The sequence below is a fragment of the Schistocerca cancellata genome, chromosome 10 (assembly GCF_023864275.1).
Source record: "Schistocerca cancellata isolate TAMUIC-IGC-003103 chromosome 10, iqSchCanc2.1, whole genome shotgun sequence".
In the NCBI taxonomy this organism is placed as follows: domain Eukaryota; kingdom Metazoa; phylum Arthropoda; class Insecta; order Orthoptera; family Acrididae; genus Schistocerca; species Schistocerca cancellata.
In genome coordinates this window covers 181,828,230-181,848,149 of record NC_064635.1, presented here as the reverse complement: position 1 = coordinate 181,848,149, position 19,920 = coordinate 181,828,230, and the positions used below count along the sequence as shown (strand labels likewise).

The 19,920-nt window shown below is 41.0% G+C and overlaps 1 protein-coding gene across 1 annotated transcript in view; it reads right to left on the bottom strand.

The window, feature by feature from the left end:
- LOC126106529 (pecanex-like protein 1) overlaps window positions 1-19,920 on the bottom strand; it is a 274,178-nt gene that overhangs the window by 93,818 nt on the left and 160,440 nt on the right. Inside the window, exons 18-20 of the mRNA XM_049912855.1 lie at window positions 19,501-19,796; window positions 13,592-13,658; window positions 9,970-10,245 (exon numbers count right to left, since the gene is read on the bottom strand). Of these exons, the coding sequence (XP_049768812.1) occupies window positions 9,970-10,245; window positions 13,592-13,658; window positions 19,501-19,796 (639 nt within the window). The remainder of the gene's footprint in view (window positions 1-9,969; window positions 10,246-13,591; window positions 13,659-19,500; window positions 19,797-19,920) is intronic.

Below are 19,920 nucleotides of genomic sequence, written 5' to 3'. Positions count from 1 at the left end.
AGGAGTGGATGTGATGGCCTGGGAAATATCAGATATAGGACTTCAAGTGTCATGGATCACACCACAAAGTTAAGTACATATACTGTACAAATATTCAGTGTAATCAATGATACTTATGTTTTTAAAACGTGTTGTCACATTTACAAGGACTGTTCAGAAAACTCCGGAACTTTGTCCACAAAATTTTTCCTCTTATCTTTTACTTATTGTGCATGGTCTACTTCAAAATACTCTTCTCTGCAACTGATACAGAGCTCTGAACACTGTTTCTACTTCCAGAAACAGTCTTGGTACCTTGCTGGATCCCACAAAGTGGCATCAGCAAATTTTCATTTATCTCATCTCTTGTTGCAAATCTTCGTCCTTTCCATGGGGTTTTCAAATTCAGAAATAAAAGAGTCTGCAGGGAACAGATCAGCAGAGTATGGAAGATGAAGCAGCACAATGATCTTTGTTTTTGTGTAATAGTCATGTACCAAATAGGAATGAACATGCAGGTGCGTTATTGTGATGCAAGAGCCATTGATCAGAGAGAAATGGCCAGAAATGTCCTGAACAAGAGTCATCTTTAGCTTCTATCCGGCCATTTTTAAACCGTGTGAACCATTCATAACGCTGAGTACAGCTGAAGCACTCATCACCAAAGGCTTCCTGCAACATTTGGTGTTTCCCTGTAAAAATCATCTTGGGTTTCACGCAAAATTTAATGCAGATGCACTGTTCCTCTAATTCTGCCACCTCAAAATTCACCAACTGTGTGATACAATGTTCTACTCAATAGTGCACTGAACAATAACTAACAGATATACAACAATGAAACTTCCGGCAGTTACACATTAAGCACAGGTGTATGCAGGGATATCAAATGCATATCACTCTAAAACACCATTGGTGCAAAATAACAAATGTTCTGGAATTTTCTGAACAGACCTCGTACTTTCTAGTGCCACACTGTCAAGCAAGTACATGTTTAGATATTTGCGTATGTGCATATACTGCCACCCTGAAGTGAAACATAGCAAGAAATACACATGTGATCAAAAGTATCCGGACACCTGACTGAAAATGACTAACAAGTTCATGTGCCCTCCATCGGTAATACAGGAATTCAATATAGTGTTAGCCCACCCTTAGCCTTGATGACAGCTTCCACTCTTGTAGGCATACATTCAATCAGGTGCTGGAAGGTTTTGTGGGGAATGACAGCCCATTCTTCACGGAGTGCTGCACTGAGGAGAGGCATTGACGTCAGACGGTGAGGCCTGGCACAAAGTCAGCATTCCAAAACATTCCAAAGGTGTTCTACAGGATTCAGATCAAGTCTCTGTGCAGGCCAGTTATTAAAGGGACATTAGTTATTGTCATGTAACCACTCCGCCACAGGCCGTGCATTATAAACAGGTGCTCAATCGTGTTGAAAGATGCAATCACCACCCCCACATTGTTCTTCAACAATAGGAAGTAAGAATATCCTTAAAACATCAATGCAGGCCTGTGCTGTGATAGTGCCATGCAAAACAACAAGGGGTGCAAGCCCCCTACATGAAAAACAATCACACCATAACACCACTACCTCCGAATTTTACTGTTGGCACTACACATGCTGGCATATGACGTTCACCGGGCATTTGCCATACCCACACCCTGCCATCGGATCGCCACATTGTGTACCGTGATTCGTCACTCTACACGATGTTTTTCCACTGTTCAATCGACCAATGTTTACGCTCCTTACACCAAGCGAGGTGTCATTTGGCATTTACCGATGTGGTGTGTGGTTTATGAGCAGCCGCTTGACCATGAAATCCAAGTTTTCTCACCTCTTGTCTAGCTGTCATAGGACTTGCAGTGGATCCCAATGCAGTTTGGAATTCCTGTGTGATGGTCTGGATAGATGTTGCCTATTACACATTATGACCCTCTTCAACTGTCGGCGGTCTCTATCAGTCAACAGATGAGGTTGGCCTGTAGATTTTGTGCTATACATGTCCCTTCATGTTTCCACTTCACTATCACATCAGAAACAGTGGACCTAGGGAGGTTTAGGAGTGTGGAAATCTTATGTACAGACGTATGACACAAGTGACACCCAATCACCTGACCATGTTCGATGTCCATGAGTTACGCGGAGCACCCCGTTCTGCTCCCTCGTGATGTCTAATTACTACTGAGGTCGCCAATATGGAGTACCTGGCAGTAGGTGGCAGCACAATGCACCTAATATGAGGAACGTATGTTTTTGGGGGTGCCTGGATACTTTTGATCACATAGTGTATATGTTGTGCTACTGTGGATATTGGGCTAGACTTACAGTATCATTTAGCTACTAGGCCCAAACAGGAGCTAACAGTTCCTTCCTCTAGGAGGAGAGAGGAATAGGTTGGCTGAGGCTAAAATGGAAGGGCAGGTAACTCAGACCACAGGGACCCACCTGTAGTGAGGACTAAGGTAGACAAAGATGAATGGAGGCCTCAGAGAGGGTAGGTCAGAGATGATACATTGGTAATAGTAAGCAATGTGCCAGTTTCAGTCCAGAGATAAGGGAAGAGAGAGGAGTAAAGCTGGCATCGTGCTTACCAATGTACCATCTACAGCCTACTCTCTCTTACACATTCCCTTTCAGCTTTGTCTACCCTCGTCTTCAGTGTTACAGTCGAATACTCAGAGGTGTCAAAATGATCCTTTTCGGTTTTGAAGAATGATTCAAGCAACGTTTACTTTCGTGATGTTTATTTACTTGGCATTTACTTTCATTATAATAACAAACAGTGCATTTTGCGTAATTGATTATCACTTTTTTCCAGTTTTACCTTTCACTCCCAAAAGGGTCATATTGACCCCTTTAGAAAAAATCTATAATTTTGTTTATAACTATGCCATACACTTATCTAATACATTCTTAAGCCTTGGCTACTTTACTCTGTAGAGTAATAATTTACTTGCAACATGAAATGACAACAATGGACTTGGTTCACCATTGTTTATCATACCCTTGTAAGAATCAGTCTTTCAAAGGTGATTATGAGCTGAAGATTGAAATGAATGGGAAATAATATTTACAAAATGGAGAGATTTTGCAGCGTTACAGAGAGTTATGGAGTGCAATTCAGATGGTGGCGAACTTTTTTACCTACGATTAAGAGGAAGAGTTTTTACCACAGACATGGAGAGAAGATGAATCATCTAATACTAATGATTCTGATTCTTCATATACATATAATGGAAGTTTACAGTCTAGTAAGTATATTATTATTATTGTTGCTAATTTATAATCATCGTATTCTTATCTACATATAATGTTACTGTACTTAATCTAGATTTTATGGTGGCTTTCTTACATTTGTTCTATTATTCATGCTTTATAGATAAAGAAGAATCATGTAACACGAGAGGAGATAATCCCGTTCCTTGGAGTGCAGAACAAGTGACTGCTTCTCATCGTCTGACGAAAGACATAAAGAAGTTGCTCCTAATGGAACAATCTGGATAGAAGCAGTGCCTAATTCACAAGGTGGGCATCTTCCTAATCACAATATTTTGAGAGAATCTCCTGGACCTACACCACATGCAAAAAGAAATGTAAGTGATGAACTTGTATCGAGTGCTTGGCACTTGTTCATAGACAGTTCCATAATCAAACATATCTTGAAATGTACTATAACAGAGGCACACAGAGTACTAAAAAATGACACCTGGTCAATGACCACGGAAGAACTAGAAGCATTTATTGCAATTATTTATGCTTGTGGTGTGAGTGGTTGCTGAAGTACTGACCTTTACAGCTTATGGTCAGATTCCTGGGGCATACGATTTTGTGTGGAAACCATGAGTAGAAATATATTCTGTGAAATTATGAGATTCCCGAGGTTCCACGAGAAGTTTACACGCTCTGTACGATTACAGAATGATAAGTTTGCACTGGTTTCTGCTGTCTGGAACAAATTCATAGAAAACTGTACAAAGTGTGACAAACCTGGAAGTGATATAACAATAGATGAGCAGCTCTTCTCAAGTAAACCTAGGTGCCGGTTCACACTATTCATGGCTTCAAAGCCTGACAAGTATAGGCAAAAATACTGCTTAGCTGTAGATGTTGAAAGCAAGTATATACTCAATGGTTTCCCTTATCTTGGTAAGGATTCTGCACTATTCCAAGACAGAAGGGTTTCAGATGATGTAGTGATGCGTCTTATGGAAACATTCCTGGGCAGAGACAGAAATGTCAGAACAGACAATTACTTCACTTCACTCAAATTACCGTATTTGCTCGAATCTAAGCCATACTTTTTTTCCGGTTTTTGTAAGCCAAAAAATCGCCTGCGGCTTAGAATCGAGTGCAAAATAAGCGGAAGTTCTGAAAAATGTTGGTAGGTGCCGCCACAACTAACTTCTGCCGTCGAATATATGTAGCGCTACACAGGCATGCTTTGCAGGCACAAAGATAAATACTGGCGCCAAAACCTCTGAGTCAGCAAATAAAATTTAAAAAAAGTGGAAGACGAGCATTTTTCTCCGCCCCGAGTTTCGACCACTGCATTTTCATACATTATTCAATGAAGTAAATACAAATTCCGTATTGTTCAATGTAGCAGCATTTCAATGTACTATGAAAATCCGACTGGCAAGACTGTTTGGGATGTTTGTCAATATGGCCAACTCTACGTTCTGAATTTTTTCCTAACTGTGAGAAGAGATGGTTGCTAATAGGAACTTATAGAATCGAGAATCACATGCAGTATTCTCTTCACCATAAGAATAATATGAATATAAACATTTTGCCATGTATTCTTTCGTGTTTGCTGCTATCTCATTTAAATCCTGTCTGCCTAATAAACTACGAAACTAGTGTGAGACAACAGCAAACGCGGAAGAATATACATATCATGTCATGTTTTTATTCATATTATTCTTATGCCTAATAGTGATACAGTCAGAAATGAAGCACGGCAATTGACTAGATTTTTAAATGTAAGATGACTCTAATTTCTGTGCAGAATGTAATGTACAAAAGAGGCGTCTGCAAAGATTTCCAAACGGCGAAAAATTTTAGCTAAACTCTCGTTCAGAACATCTTCTATCATACGCAGTCTATTATTTGGTTCTTGTTGATCATTATCAAAGAAAGCAGCAGTGTAAGTAACTACAAATAGCAGTCTCTTGCCATTGTTTCGCTAATGAGACAATTCCTCTCTTTTTTTATCGTAAGCGGCGGTAGTGCGCACAAAAGAAACTTTTCTCTTCCTTGAATTTCGAGCCTCAAATTTCAGGTGCCGCTTAGATTCGGGAAAATGTTTTTTACTTGATTTCGAGTCTCATTTTTCAGATGCGGCTTAGATTCGAGTAAATACGGTAGCCAAAAAAAATGGAAGAAAGATCAATCTCCATTGTAGGAAAAGTAAATAGAGCAAGAGGAGAAATAAAACATTATCTGAAGTCCTTGAAGAGTCCTCTGCAATCCACAAAAGTTTTAAAACATGGTGATATCTCCTTGACAGTCTATCAAGGAAAGAAATCAAAAAAATGTGTTAGTAATGTCTTGCCTTCATCCTAGTGTTACCATAAATACAAATGAGAAAAAAAAACTCCACAAACGATATGTTATTACCAAAAACAAAATTTGGGGTTGATATAGTAGACAAAATGGTGAGACAGTATTCAGTCAAGGCTTCCTCAAGAAGATGGCCAGTGCACTTCTACAATATCCTTGACCTAGCAGGAATAAATGCATATGCAGTATTTAGGGCTGTTACTGGGAAGAAGATCAAAAGAAGACATTTTATTCAGCAGCTTGCAGATGAACTACGCTCTGAGTATGTGAAAAGTCACTTTCCTAGCACAACCGCAGACAGGTATAAATAGAACGAAAATGAAGATGAAGACAAAATGCCACAGAAGCGGCATAAATGTCAAGTTCTCAAATTCTGCAAATGTAATAGAACTGTTTCCAAGTGCAGTGTTTGTAAGAAGAAGGGTTTGTGAAAAATGTACAAAAAAACTGAATACAAATGTGTCAATTGTGTAAAACAATGAAGTAGCTGAAATTTCTGTACACATGAAAAGTTCAATTTTTTATGAATTTGGAGCAAAGAAAAGCCTGTCATTTGCTTACACCTGTTTGGGTGTTACCAGCTTCAGTGAAATTTGTTTGTATGTCAATAAATAATAATTTGTGTCCTTTTTATTCACAACTTTGTGTCTGAAATGGCTATAAATCTTGTCAACATTAAAATATAATAAATGCTTAAAATTTCGAAATAATAGTTCAGAAAACTTTTTTTAAATGGTAGGGGTCAAAATGACTCCTCTGGGCGTTTGAGGGGGCAGGCAAAGTCTGGCTGTCTGAGTGTTAACAAGCAAGGTAGGCAGCACATATTACTAAGAAAAGCATCTCCTTTTATTGTGTTCAGTTGTTTTTAGAACATTAAATGACTGAGAACAGAGGTTTGGTGCAAAAGTGTCTCATCCTCGGATCTGACTGGCCTGTCCTTCCTTTTAACCTTCCCCAATCTATCCCTCTATCCTCTCCGAGCAGGAAACTATTAGTTCTGAAAGCTACAAAATATATCACTTTTAGGTGTGTCTATTAGCAGAATTACACATTTTGCTTGCTCAAGGTAGGTATTGGCCAGCATGTGTGTACTGGCTAGCACCTCTTTGAATGTTCTTAAACGAGTTAAAGGAATTTTATTTCAAATGAATGAGAAATATAAAAATGATGATGTTTACTATGTGTCTACTGTAACTGAGAAATGAAGGTAACTAAGACAGAGTTTGTGGGAGAAAAGGGCAGCTTACAGAAACCTCAATTAATCAATTCCTGGGTGTTTCTCATTAGTCTGGGACCCTTATCGAGTAAGATTCATACAGGAAATAAGGAGGACAGAAGAAGAGTGATACATGTCTACTTTTCTTACTTGGGAGAAACCGCTTCTGTTACATGATAGCAAACAAACAGCACAACTCTGTACAAGAAGCCAAATATTTTAACGGAATTTAAATCGCTGCATTTCTAATTGGCCACTGTATACATTTTAACAGAGAGCCACAGCTTTATAAAAACTGATTAAGTCAATCTTTATAGTAGTCAGTTACAAAATTATGTAGCTACTTAAAACTCTTTTCATAACCCCACATCTTATAGGTATAAAATTAGTTGGAAACATGCAACCAGAAACTGAGATTACAAGGTATATTAAAAAAATATGCAATGAGATTTTTACTGCTTTCAGAAAATCAAGTTGTGCAAGTAAAAATGATCATTACTGAAATAACTACCATGTATGAACATGGGATCATGTTTGCGCTTTTATCCAATTTTCCAAGAGATAATGGTTTAAATAATTTAGTTTTACATAAGTAGAATGTTTCGGCATAAAACTGTCAAAAGATATTTTAAATAAAATGAGAAACAGGAAGCAAAAATACCATGCTTAGAGCTAACAGTTCAGATATTATAGTAAGTATTTTGGAATTCTACAGTTTAATGTAAAAATTAGTGACTGTTCTCACTTCGTATCTTGAGAAATGTATGGCACTTAAGGAGTAAAACAATACAAAAAGTAAGAGTGCTCTGTTCAATGTCATCTTAGAGAAAGTAATAAAAGAGTGTAGGCAACAGGAGTGGGCTGGAGTAGAGACGGACGGTAACTTCAATTGTCTCGCATATGCAGATGACATAGTACTACTAAACGAATCAAAGCACGAGTTGAAAGGAATGTACCAGAAAATGGACAATTATGCACAGAAGGTAGGGTTAAAAGTGAATAGAGACAAAACAGAGTTCATGCAATTAGGAAGAAGACAAGAGCAGGAAGAATTTATTGAAATAGATGACAAGAGGTTCAAGAGAGCACACCAGTTCAAATACTTGGGATCTTGGATTACCACGGACAACAACATAAAAATGGACATTAAGGGAAGAATATCAGTGGGAATGAAATGCATGCATTCCCTCAGAGAGACGCTCGGCTTTAAATCGATCTCAGTGAACACTACGATGAAAATCTACAACACAGTGATACGCCCAGCAGTAATGTACAGTTCAGAAACATGGAGCATGACTAAATGAGAAAAGGAAAAACTATTAATATTTGAAAGAAGAGTAATGAGGAAGATATGGGGACCAGTTTTAGATAATGGAGAATGGACGAGGAGGAAGAACGAGGAAATCTACCTTCTGATGCGACAACCAACTATCCTACAGAAGATAAAGAGCAAAAGAATACAATGGGAGGGGCATGTAGCCCGTATGCCAGATGGAAGACATGTGAAGATGGCACTAAGGGGAAACCAACCACCAAACACCCCACTGGACGACCAAGGCAGCGCTGGATGGACGACGTGGTGAAGGACCTAGCAGCCCTGGGAATTGAAGACACGTGGAGGAACCGAGCACAAAACAGGAAGGAATGGAGGCAGTTTGTGGAATCATTATTTATTTAATTTGTTATTGATCTGAAACCCTTTTACACCTTCATTTTCATTTTCAGATACTTAAACAAAATTATCAAAACTGTATACCCATGCAGGTATGTCCTTTTGCTGTACCACAGCAACCTCTAATGTGGTGAATGTAAAAACATTTTTGTACACTGATGAGCAAAACATTACGACCATTGTCCACTGAGAGATTAAATGCCACATTGTAGGCATCCGTCAGAAACGATGCAGACTAGTATGTCCAGACACTTGGAAATGGGCATCTGGGAAACAGCAATGTTGGTTGGCTGTTCAGTCAAAGGGCAGTCAAAGCACGAGAAGGTGACGAGATGTTGGATGTCCACACTTTGTAATGGAACTTTTAGGTCAGGGACTTGTCCATGCTTTAAAGCAGGACAGGCAGCAATGAGCTGCAGATATGACAATAGTTTATAATGCTGATGCATACTCAACTGTTTCAGAGTACACTGTTCAGCACAGACTGACGAAAATAGGCTCCACAGCAGACAACCCTTATGTGTACACGTACCTGTCAACTGCTATTTCAGTCGTCATAGGTACACATCACGACTGGACTGAGAATCAATGAAAATTTGTTGCCTGGCTGAATGAACCAAGTTTCTTGTTACATAAGATAAATGGTCTAGTCAAGGTACACTATCATTCAGGTGAACGACTGCCCGAAACACGCAATGTATCATAGACACAGCCCAGTGTGGTCAGAATTATCCTATGGGGTGTTTCCATCTGATCATCCGTGGGACCTTCGGTAATAACTGACGGCAGTGTCACTACACAAATATCACAGCGGATCTACTGCATCTCTTTATGCTCGACATCTACACCGACAGCAATGGTATCTTCTGGCAGTACGACTGACCGTGTTACAATGATCTCAGGAGCACGACAACATTTTATTGTCCGCCAAATTCGTCTACTCTCCAGACAATGATCTATACCTCGGATGCTATCAGGTATCAGCGCCTTGCCAACAAACACCTTATCTTAATTTACAGGAATTGTGTGACCTGTTCATAAACATCTGGTGCCACATACCTACAGGAAGCTAACAAGGAGTTGTCGAATCCACACCGTGCAAAATCACCAGTGCATTGCGTTCCAAAGATATACCGACACGCCATTATGCAGGTGGTCATATGGTTTGGGTTCACTGGTGTATTTATGAAATTAGAGAATGCTGTGGCATAGCTACACATGCGTATACCATTTCAACAAGTGTGCCTAAGGGCCTCAGCATGGAAATGTAAAAGACTTTGAAATTAATTCCAAATAAAGTAAACAAAAAACAAGGCCGAATGGAAAATTAGTATGAAAATAGCGTTTGTGCTCCATAGTAAAATCTCAATACTTGCATTAGGAGATTTAGGAAAACCACATAGAGAGCGGAGGGAGATCCAAACTACACTCCTTCCGAACACAAGTCTAGTGTCTCCCCACGGTGCCTCACTTCGTGCAGGGGTACAGTATAGCTAAACTGCAGGCAACAAACAGAGTGCAAGAGGAACGTACCTTCTCAAACCACATGAGCTTCGCCGGCTGGCGCACCTCGAACTGGCCGTGCTCGTGGGCGCGCAGGATGGGGCGGGCGACGCACAGCCAGGGCAGCTGCTTGCGGAGCTGCGGAACCACGTAGTGCAGCAGCAGGCCCAGCGCACACGCCGCCGCCCACAGCGCCGGCTGCAGGTCGGGCTGCAGCGCCGAGAACGCCGTGCTGGCGTGCACGCCACATACCAGCAGTGCTGCCGCCGGGCACACCAGCCCGTCCGAGCGCAGTCGCGCTCGCACCTGTGGCACCCGTCACTCTGTCACAACCCCTGTGCCGGTGTATCACTGGCAGTACAAAAGTACGGTCTAAACGGAAAAATTGGCAAATGTCGTGCTAAGTAATTATCCCCTGGGAAAAGTGGAAAACTTTACCTATCACAGAAGAGTAATTTCTCGAGACAATTTAGCCGTAAAAGATGTTGCAAATGTGAACAGTAGTTATAAAGTTTTAATTATCATCTAATAATTTTTCAGTGTTTATAGATATACGTTTGCAATCCTGTAACACATTCAAAGCCAAATGCCACAGTAACGTAGTGAACTTCTAGAGGAAACAAATCGTAAAAAATAGAAATGTATTTGATGAACACTGCAACAATCTGTGTTGAGTTTATGGTAATGTATGGCAACAATGCACAGTCATATTAAACAGTGGTAATGTGGTGTAGATGCTTCTGGTGTTGTCAGATCAATCCAAACAATAAAGAACAACATGGTAGACCATCAATCTAAGGAGGACTGGGAATCCCAACAGAACACAGGCCCTACTACTCGAATTTGGTGTATTGCGATCGAGGTGATAGTGGGGAAAGTCACTGATCATTTTCAGCATTATACAAGACATTCTGAACACGACACAGGTCATCACCAGCACAGTTCCGTGACTGCACACACCCATTCCGTGACTGTTCCCACTTGTAATGCTCGTTTGGGATATCACACTTTGCTTCAGGCCTTGTATTCTCTTGACAATGTGCCCACTGACTTCTTCCTCTTTTCTCAGATGAAGAAAGCACAGCATAGGAAGCAATTCCAGAATGAAGACAATGTGATTTTCAAGGAGGGACATTTCCCGAATAGCTAAACTGCAGATTTCTACAATCAAAGTTTCCAAGTCATCAACCATTGGAAAAATTTGCCATAGAAGTTTGGATATGTAAAGAAGGGCTAAAACTGTTAGCAGTTTTGTTAGTCACAGTTTTATTCTTTAGAGGTGACAATTCGAACATTATGACTACCATTTTTAACTGTCAGAAAAATTTGTGGTTTTACCTACATGTTAGACCATTTCTGTGGGATCCCGAGGTACTATGAAACACAAAATCAGTAAAGTACAGCACCTACTTCAAACTAAACATTAAATTTTCCAGAGAAACGTGCATCCTCACTAAGAGTGACTCATCACAACGATAGGCATTGGAGACAAAGTTCTCAAGGTTTGCAATACAGTAAACAGAATTGAACATATTAAGAAACGAAAATGTGAGAGATTACTACAGCACTACCAGAGCAATTCAGGATAGGCTCAGATACAGAACCGATGAGGAGAGCTCAAGTAAACTGGAGAGGGAAGCTGAAGGCACTTGGTGGGTAAGAAGACCAAGAACATCCTGGGTGGACATTATAACGATGGAGATCAGTAAAAATGAATTATGTCACTGATGATGATGATGACACTTTCACCATATGACTTCTTGTATTCAGTTTGTAAACTATTGCAATTTCAATTCCATAGCAAATTTCAAGTGAATCTGGAATAAACACACAAATTCTAGCATTATTGCCGACAAAACTGAAATTTACGCCACGAAAATGTCAATGGAAAAGGTACCATTATTATCATATGGTAATAAGTCAAATTGCGTGCCATAGCAAATGTCAAAATCATCAAATGCAGCATCTGGCCATACAATATCAGTCAACACTATTTATATGGTACGTCAAACAGTATAAATATTCAGAGTCGTAATAACAGGAAATGAGAACAAACTCTTTATATAAAATAAGGCTACAAAGTATTTCATGACAGAGTCATCGGATAAAAAAATACTCTGTTAACTTGTCACATCAAATTTGGATAAAACACCAAGCTTTCAACTAATGCCTCCACCATCATAGTCAGGGGCTAAGCCTGACTGCCGTAAAACTGGTGAGATTTTCATTTTTATACACACCTGTTGGCATCTGATTAGCTACATTATGTCACGAAGATGGTGCATGCTGAGGTGGCATCCTCAATGTCCATAATTTACAGCTGAACACTCTGTCCAGTATTGCACACAGCACCACACTTACGTCAGATGAGAACCTCTCTCTCCTCTCTGTGATCCTCCTTTATCAAATGTACACTTCCATCCAGTAACATGTGCATACTGGTGCCTCTTTTGAAGTTGTTATCACATACGCCAATTTCCACGGGTTCCATAATCACAGTTTCCCAGCAGTTTGATGTGCAGTGGGTTAAGACTCTCGAAGTTCAAACATAATCTTGTATTTGTTTAACAGGGTGTTCTCAAACACCACTGATTTTACAAAATTTCTATATTTAAGGTGATGGTGATGTTCAAAACAGTGATCAGCAGTAGTCCATATAGACTGCCCCACACAACTGCTACCACACTCCTTAGGAATATAATAATCATCTGATACTTTCAGGCCGATATTATCTTCATCAGTTCACATCTGTTTCATTCTCCTGGGTGGGCGAAGACTGGGCCGATCAAGCTACCCAGGAAAATTCACAAAATATAGCAACCCGATGCAGATATTCTCAGCCTGACAGTACCAGGGATTTACAATATTTTGGCAGCAGTTACTTAGATTGGTCTGCACAGACTACTGCTGATAACTGTGGTGAACATCAAAATCATCTTAAGTACAGAAATTCTGAAAAATTTGAGTTGCTCAGGTACAGACTAATAAATAAATACAAGATTTTGTTTGAACAGATGAGATCTGTGCTCGTGTTTTGAATTATTCGGATTGATTAGGGAAGTTAGATTATGTGATAACAATGTCAATAGAGACAGAGACTAGGCACATAGCAATAGGTGGAAGTGAAGACTCGATGTAGAAAGAGCGCAGAAGAAGATTCTTCACAGCTTACCAACTGTCCTAAGTGGTGGCACTGCAAGTAATGCCGGAGAGCAAGTGTAAGCAATCTGTGGACGTAGAGAGCAACCCCTCAGCACGAGTCATCTCCATGATGTAATGTAGCCAATAAGATGCTGTCCTTTGGGCATAAGAGTGGGAGCCTCAAAAGTTTCACAACAGTCAGACTTAGCTGCTGTGGCAATGACGGAGGGAGTAATCAAAAGCTTGGGGTTTTATCTTTTTTATTTTTGTATGACTGTCTACTCAGCATTAAGATGTCACCAGCACTAATACCCAATTCAACATCAGTCCTACTCACACCTACAGGCTGAGAACGACTAGGTACTAATTTAAACTAGATCATAGTTTAGTAACGCAACGCACAAGAACTGAAATGAATCACAGTTGCAAGAATAGCAAAGTAGACTATAAAGTATGATGTTTCCCTCTAAACACAAGGGCAACAGATGTGACGGTAAAGACCTCCACAGACCGTGCGTGTCAACTCCTTTGGAAGAGGGTCTGTGTCCGGAGGTTCAGGAGGGGACAGCGGTGGTGGCGGAGCAGACGCAGACGATTGGCCACCTGTTGCAGACGTCGTCGGCACTCCTGACTCGGGGTCGGCACCTTCCTGCGCAAGCTGTCAGAGAGAACAATTTTAAAGCCCCACTGTGCAAAATGAACCTTTTGATATCATGTTGATTATTTTAAGATGTAGTCACCCGATTGCACGTTAACAATGTATCACCAACCAGATTTGACAGCATTATGAATATTTCCAGCACCTCTTTTTTCTTTATTACAAAAAAACGTGTATAGACTTTTATTTAACAAAATTCATTTTACAAAACAGTTTGTGTGTTACGCTTTTCAGTACGACAATCTGTTCTTTTTTTTTCGTTATTGTCTAGGTAACTGTTTCAATTTGTCTCTCTATTTTGCCAGTTTATCTCAGGCTGAGTTCGTAAGTACTTGCTTACGTTGTTTACTATATTAATTTAGGTTTCTCCAAGGCCAGATACATTACATTTATACATTTTAATAGAAAGTAATCAGAAAATACTGAATGAAAATGGGCTAGGTTACAGTAAAGAGTGGAGTTATAGAATATCTACAGTCTTTTCATTTAATACTAGTTTGGTTATATTGACGTTTTATGTTGTGTACCTTTTGTATTTTGAAGCCTGCATAAGTTGAGTTAGCGGGCAGGTAATAATATAGGGTTGATAGCACATGGATGCAGGATATTTCCTGGTTTGTGTAAGTTAAGAAATGTTTCAGCATTTAAAATCATGTTTTATGTTAACTGTTTATTTATTTTTGTCTAAGCGTTGGGAAGTAAAAGGGAAAACGCCTTACAATGGGCCACAAAACAGACCGTGGTGGATTTAGTCAGATCGAATGAGGAACAACACACCAGCAAGCAGTGGACAGCTCCAATGTCGAAATGATTAGATAAGGATGTTGGTCGATGAGTCGAGGGGACTGAAAGGAGAGTGATGAAGCTATTTGTGGTGGAGGAAATGGCATATTTGACCATGTAACACTATTTGGTTTCACTGTTAAACTGTAATGATGTTGACATACTCACTGTTTGGCACTCCTATTGATTGATAAAATACACTGAAAACAAGGGTTGTGATGGCACTGTTGGGAGGCTTTCACATGTCAGAAACTTTAAAGGAAGAGAGAAAAAAGAGCACTTTTCACTGTCACTTCTTTTCACTTTGGGATACACGTGTCCCTGTTTACGCTCGAGGAGTGTGGGAGGGTGTTGGCAGCGGTGGCGATGGCTTGGGAGGTCGTGAGGGCAGCGGCGGTCACATCAGGTGGCGGCAGACAGGGCGTCCCTGAAGTTCGACGGTCAGCGGGATCTCCAGGAGACTGTGGAAGGTCTCGCAGTATTTGGTGTGTAGTTTTGCCTTCTTGTGTTCTTCCCCCAAGTCCATAAAGAACTGCACACTGTCTGATCACTTTTTGGCAATGACTGTGTGTGCAGTCATGGTGAGTATCCACATCGTGGCCATGCGTTACATACAGCCAGGCCGAAAGTCAAAATCGCTCAGTACTGAGGAAGGTCAAAACAGGACAGGTAACAAGTGGTCCCATGCTACCTAGTTGAAAGATGTCAAGGAGACACGAAAAGTAAGGCACAGCCACTGGCTATAAAACATAGAAAAAGTTACAGCTCCTGTCAGAATTACCAGCAATGTGAATGAGAAGTGATCGTCTTGTGTACCTGACACAAGCTGCTGGGCTTGTATGACAATGAGGAATGAAATATGATCACACTCATTCTCCTCAAAGCATCCACACAAAGATACACCCACCCTGAAGCTCTACACTCTCTCGGGAGTGTCCGGTGTTGTCGTCAGACACGATACTGCCAGTGCGCTTACTCTGCTGCTGCACCAAGAGAAGCCAAAACCACCGTTGCCACACAGACCGTCCATGGTTTCTGTATGTCACTGTACTCTTTCTGTGATTACTTGTCTTGCAGCAAATGAGTCCATTTACTGGCCTGAGGGACGTTATGAGGCATGCGAACCTGCTCAGTCCTGAACAATATGTATGTCCTCTTGGGTATTAAATGTGTGGGTCAATTGATTTCCTGCGTGGTGCTGAGTGTGGCCATCCTGAACGTACTAACTTCATATTTGTATTACCGCTGTGGTTTTCTGACTAACCAGTAAACCCCCAATTCTTTAAAGAATCTAACTCCCATGTATAAAACAGCTTCCAACATCTGATTACTTTACAACTGAGGTAATGTGTTAAATGTTTTTCTTTAAGGGTGAAAGCGGAAAAAGTTTACGAAAAGTTTGAAATTATGCCAAAAGTTTGTTGGAACTCACTAAGTGCTCTCATTACGAAACACTGGACTAAAACAAACTGGGTAATTTTTGCACCATTTTACGCAAAAGCTAGTTTTTCACACATCTATATGTTTACGACATCATATTTCCTGAACTGTGTTTTGTAATATGATACAATTTTGCAGGTAGATTCAGTGACAGATGCAGAAACTTCCTGCTATGTGTGTTGATAGTAGAGATAGTAGTAAAGCAGTTAGTAATATATTATATATACATTAAAAAATTGAAATATCATGCCTGATCCTGAAGTTTCAACACATAAACAACAAGAATGTAGTAAGCGACATATGTTTTCCCTTTCATCATTCTGTGGAAGATGTCATGGAGAAAAAGTGCCATAAAGCTTTGAAATTGTATGTAAACTTTGTTGGAAGTCGCCAAGTGTTCCCAATTCTCAAATATGGGAAGAATGAAGTCCGTGTATTTGCACTTCATCGGTTATACTGCCTTGAGACAAACAACTTTTCTAACTAATACTTGTCTCTTTGTATGAACTTTTCACAGAAGATTATACGTCTTAATGACACATTTTAAATTTTTAAACTGGACCAATAATTATGAGAAAATTGAATTTTCATTGCCCGTACATTGCAACTGGTACTGGACCCAGAATCTGGGGTAGCACTTTAGTAACATCGATGTAAAGCAGCAATATTGTTGAACAATAAACCACAGTCTTAGTGAGGCGCAATCCTCTTGCTGCCTAATTCCTTCTCTTTCTTACACTTGGTTGAACATCATATTCTCACAAACAGAACAAAGTCAAATGTGATTTTTAATGCGAAACCAGCTGTGAAATTATTCGTTATATACAAAATGTAGATTACATTACTGCTAAGTACTTTCTGTGGATGTGGCGCAAAAATAATCATTTGTATATCTGAGCCTATAGTGAACTTTATGTCCATTTCTTGCTTGTAGTACGCTGTCATCATGGTTTTGAAATTTTAATAGCCAGCAGTATAGTTTTAAGAATAACTGAACGAAGAATTTTAAAACTAGTTATACTTTGATAATTTTCACACAGTAAAATGAATTAACAACCCACTGACAATAGCCCTAATGTGGTAAGAAACCCATGATCACAGGAAAATTAAAGTCATTATCTCACCCACCAGTTGCAATTTTGATGCTGAGTGGAAATACCTAATCTCAAACTTAAAAAGTACATCATATAGAATGAAACTGTAATGATAAATGAAAATTTGTGCCACACTGGCAAATCCACATTCTCTGCTTTTTGCCAGCAGTCTTCTTAACCATTATGCAATCCAAGCGTGCCTCCTAACCTACACTATTGGCCATTAAAATTGCTACAGCAAGAAGAAACGCAGATGATAAATGGGTATTCATTGGACAAATATATTATACTAGAATTGACATGTGATTACACTTAAACGCAATTTGGGTGCGTAGATTCTGAGAAATCAGTACCCAGAACAACCACCTCTGGCCGTAATAATGGCCTTGATACGCTTGGGCATTGACTCAAATAGAGCTTGGATGGCGTGTACACGTACAGCTGCCCATGCAGCTTCAATATGATACCACACTACATCAAGAGTAGTGACTGGAGTATTGTGACGAGACAGTTGCTCGGCCACCATTGACCAGATGTTTTCAATTGGTGAGAGATCTGGAGAATGTACTGGCAAGGGCAGCAGTTGAACATTTTCTGAAACCAGAAAGGCCCCTACAGGACCTGAAACATGCAGTCGTGCTTTATCCTGCTGAAATCTAGGGTTTTGCAGGGATCAAATGAAGAATAGAGCTACGGGTTGTAACACATCTGAAATGTAGCATCCACTATTCAAAGTGCCGTCAATGCGAACATGAGGTGACCGAGACGTGTAACCAATGGCACCCCATACCATCACACCAGGTGATGCGCCAATATGGCAATGACGAATACACGCTTCCAATGTGCTTTCACTGCGATGTCGCCAAACACGCATGCGACCATCATGATGCTGTAAACAGAACCTGGATTCATCCGAAAAAATGACGTTTTGCCATTCGTGCACCCAGGTTCGTCATTGAGTACACTATCGCAGGTGCTCATGTCTGTGATGCAGCTTCAAGGGTAACCGCAGCCATATTCTTCGAGCTAATAGTCCATGCTGCTGCAAACGTCATCGAACTGTTCGTACAGATGGTTGTTGTCTTGCAAACGCCCCCATCTGTTGACTCAGGGATTGAGACGTGGCTGCACGATCCGTTACAGCCATGCGGATAAGATTCCTGTCATCTCGACCGCTAGTGATACGAGGCCATTGGGATCCAGCACGGCGTTCCGTATTACCTTCTTGAATCCACCAATTCCATATTCTGCTAACAGTCATTGGATCTAGACCAACGCGAGCAGCAATGTCGCGACATGATAAACCGCAATCGCGACAGGCTACATTCCGACCTTTATCAAAGTTGGAAACGTGATGGTACGCATTTCTCCTCCTTACACAAGGCATCACAACAATGTTTCACCAGGCAACGCCGGTCAACTGCTGTTTGTGTATGCAAAATTGGTTGGAAACTTTCCTCATGTCAGCATGTTGTAGGTGTCGCCACCGGCGCCAACCTTGTGTGAATGCTCTGAAAAGCTAATCATTTGCATATCAAAGCATCTTCTTCCTGTCAGTTAAATTTCTCGTCTGTAGCACATCATCTTTATGGTGTAGCAATTTTAATGGCCAGTAGGGTAACTCAAAGTTTCACTCTCACTGGCGTTTTTACCTACTTTCCAAACACTGCAAACAAACATTCTTCCAAGGAGTATGTGGGAATAGCACCAGTGGAGAAAATGACTCAGTAGACTGGATTGATGGGGTTAAGGGACCAGACTACCAGGTCTACAGAGTGTCAAGTCAGTAAAGTTCCTCCAAAATACAGGTCAGCCAAAAACAAGCATTAGTATTATAATCTGCAATGGAAGAAGTAAAGGGAAAGGATAAAGCCAGCTAGAAAGGAAAGGTAATGTACCAGAAAGTGAGGGAAATATACCAGCCACAAACAGATGAAGGCCTCCTGGAACACGCCAAATAGAGACAGGCACACCTCCTGCACTCAACTCATAGGCCCTCGACTATTACAAAATATTGGCAAGATTGTCAGATCATTATAATTATAGGAGTAAATAAAGAAACAGCTTCAGATTAAAACAATGATGGATGTAGAAGGATAAATGAATTAAAAAGTGGGGTCAGTCCAACACACCCACCACAGGCAGCCAGAGGCCCACCTGGGCCAAAACTGCAGTGTGAAGAGATCAACCACCCCACCCAAGCACACTGCTTGGACATCATCAGCTAAAAATTGGTAGTAATTAGTTAAGATAGCTTCAGTGTTTCCCCTATCACAGTGGAAGTAGGACATACCCAAAATTCTTACGTCAGACAGATATACCTTCTTCTTCCGGGTACTGTCGCCAGTGCCGCGGTGTTTGTGCTTCCTGCTGCGGTTCCGCACGCTACCGCCGTGAGCCTGCCGTGATGACGGCAGAGCGTCCCCACCCCCCGGCACTGCCATTAGGTCTGCCGGTGGCCACAGCGCACTTTCCACCACTACCCACAGTGGGGCGGGGTCCGACGCCTGGCGCGAGAGGTGGTACGCTACAGCCACCAACAGGCCGCAGAAGATGGAGAACAGCATGTGGCGTGCACCCGCCTCCTCTGTCAGGGCGCCGTACGCGAAGCCGGCAGGCACCGCCACGCCGACAACTGAGCGTAGCACGCAGTACGCGGCCGCACCAAGGCTGGTACATGCGTTTCCACCGAACACGTGCATGTCCAGCTGCTCCAGCAGGTACATGGCAAATGTCGTCACCTACAATATGTGGCACAGCTTTAGGCAACTTTCCTATGACCACTGACACAAATATTTATTCCTTAGGACACGACACGCCGCCGCCCTCCCCCCCCCCCCCCCCCCCCCCCCCAACCAGTTCTCT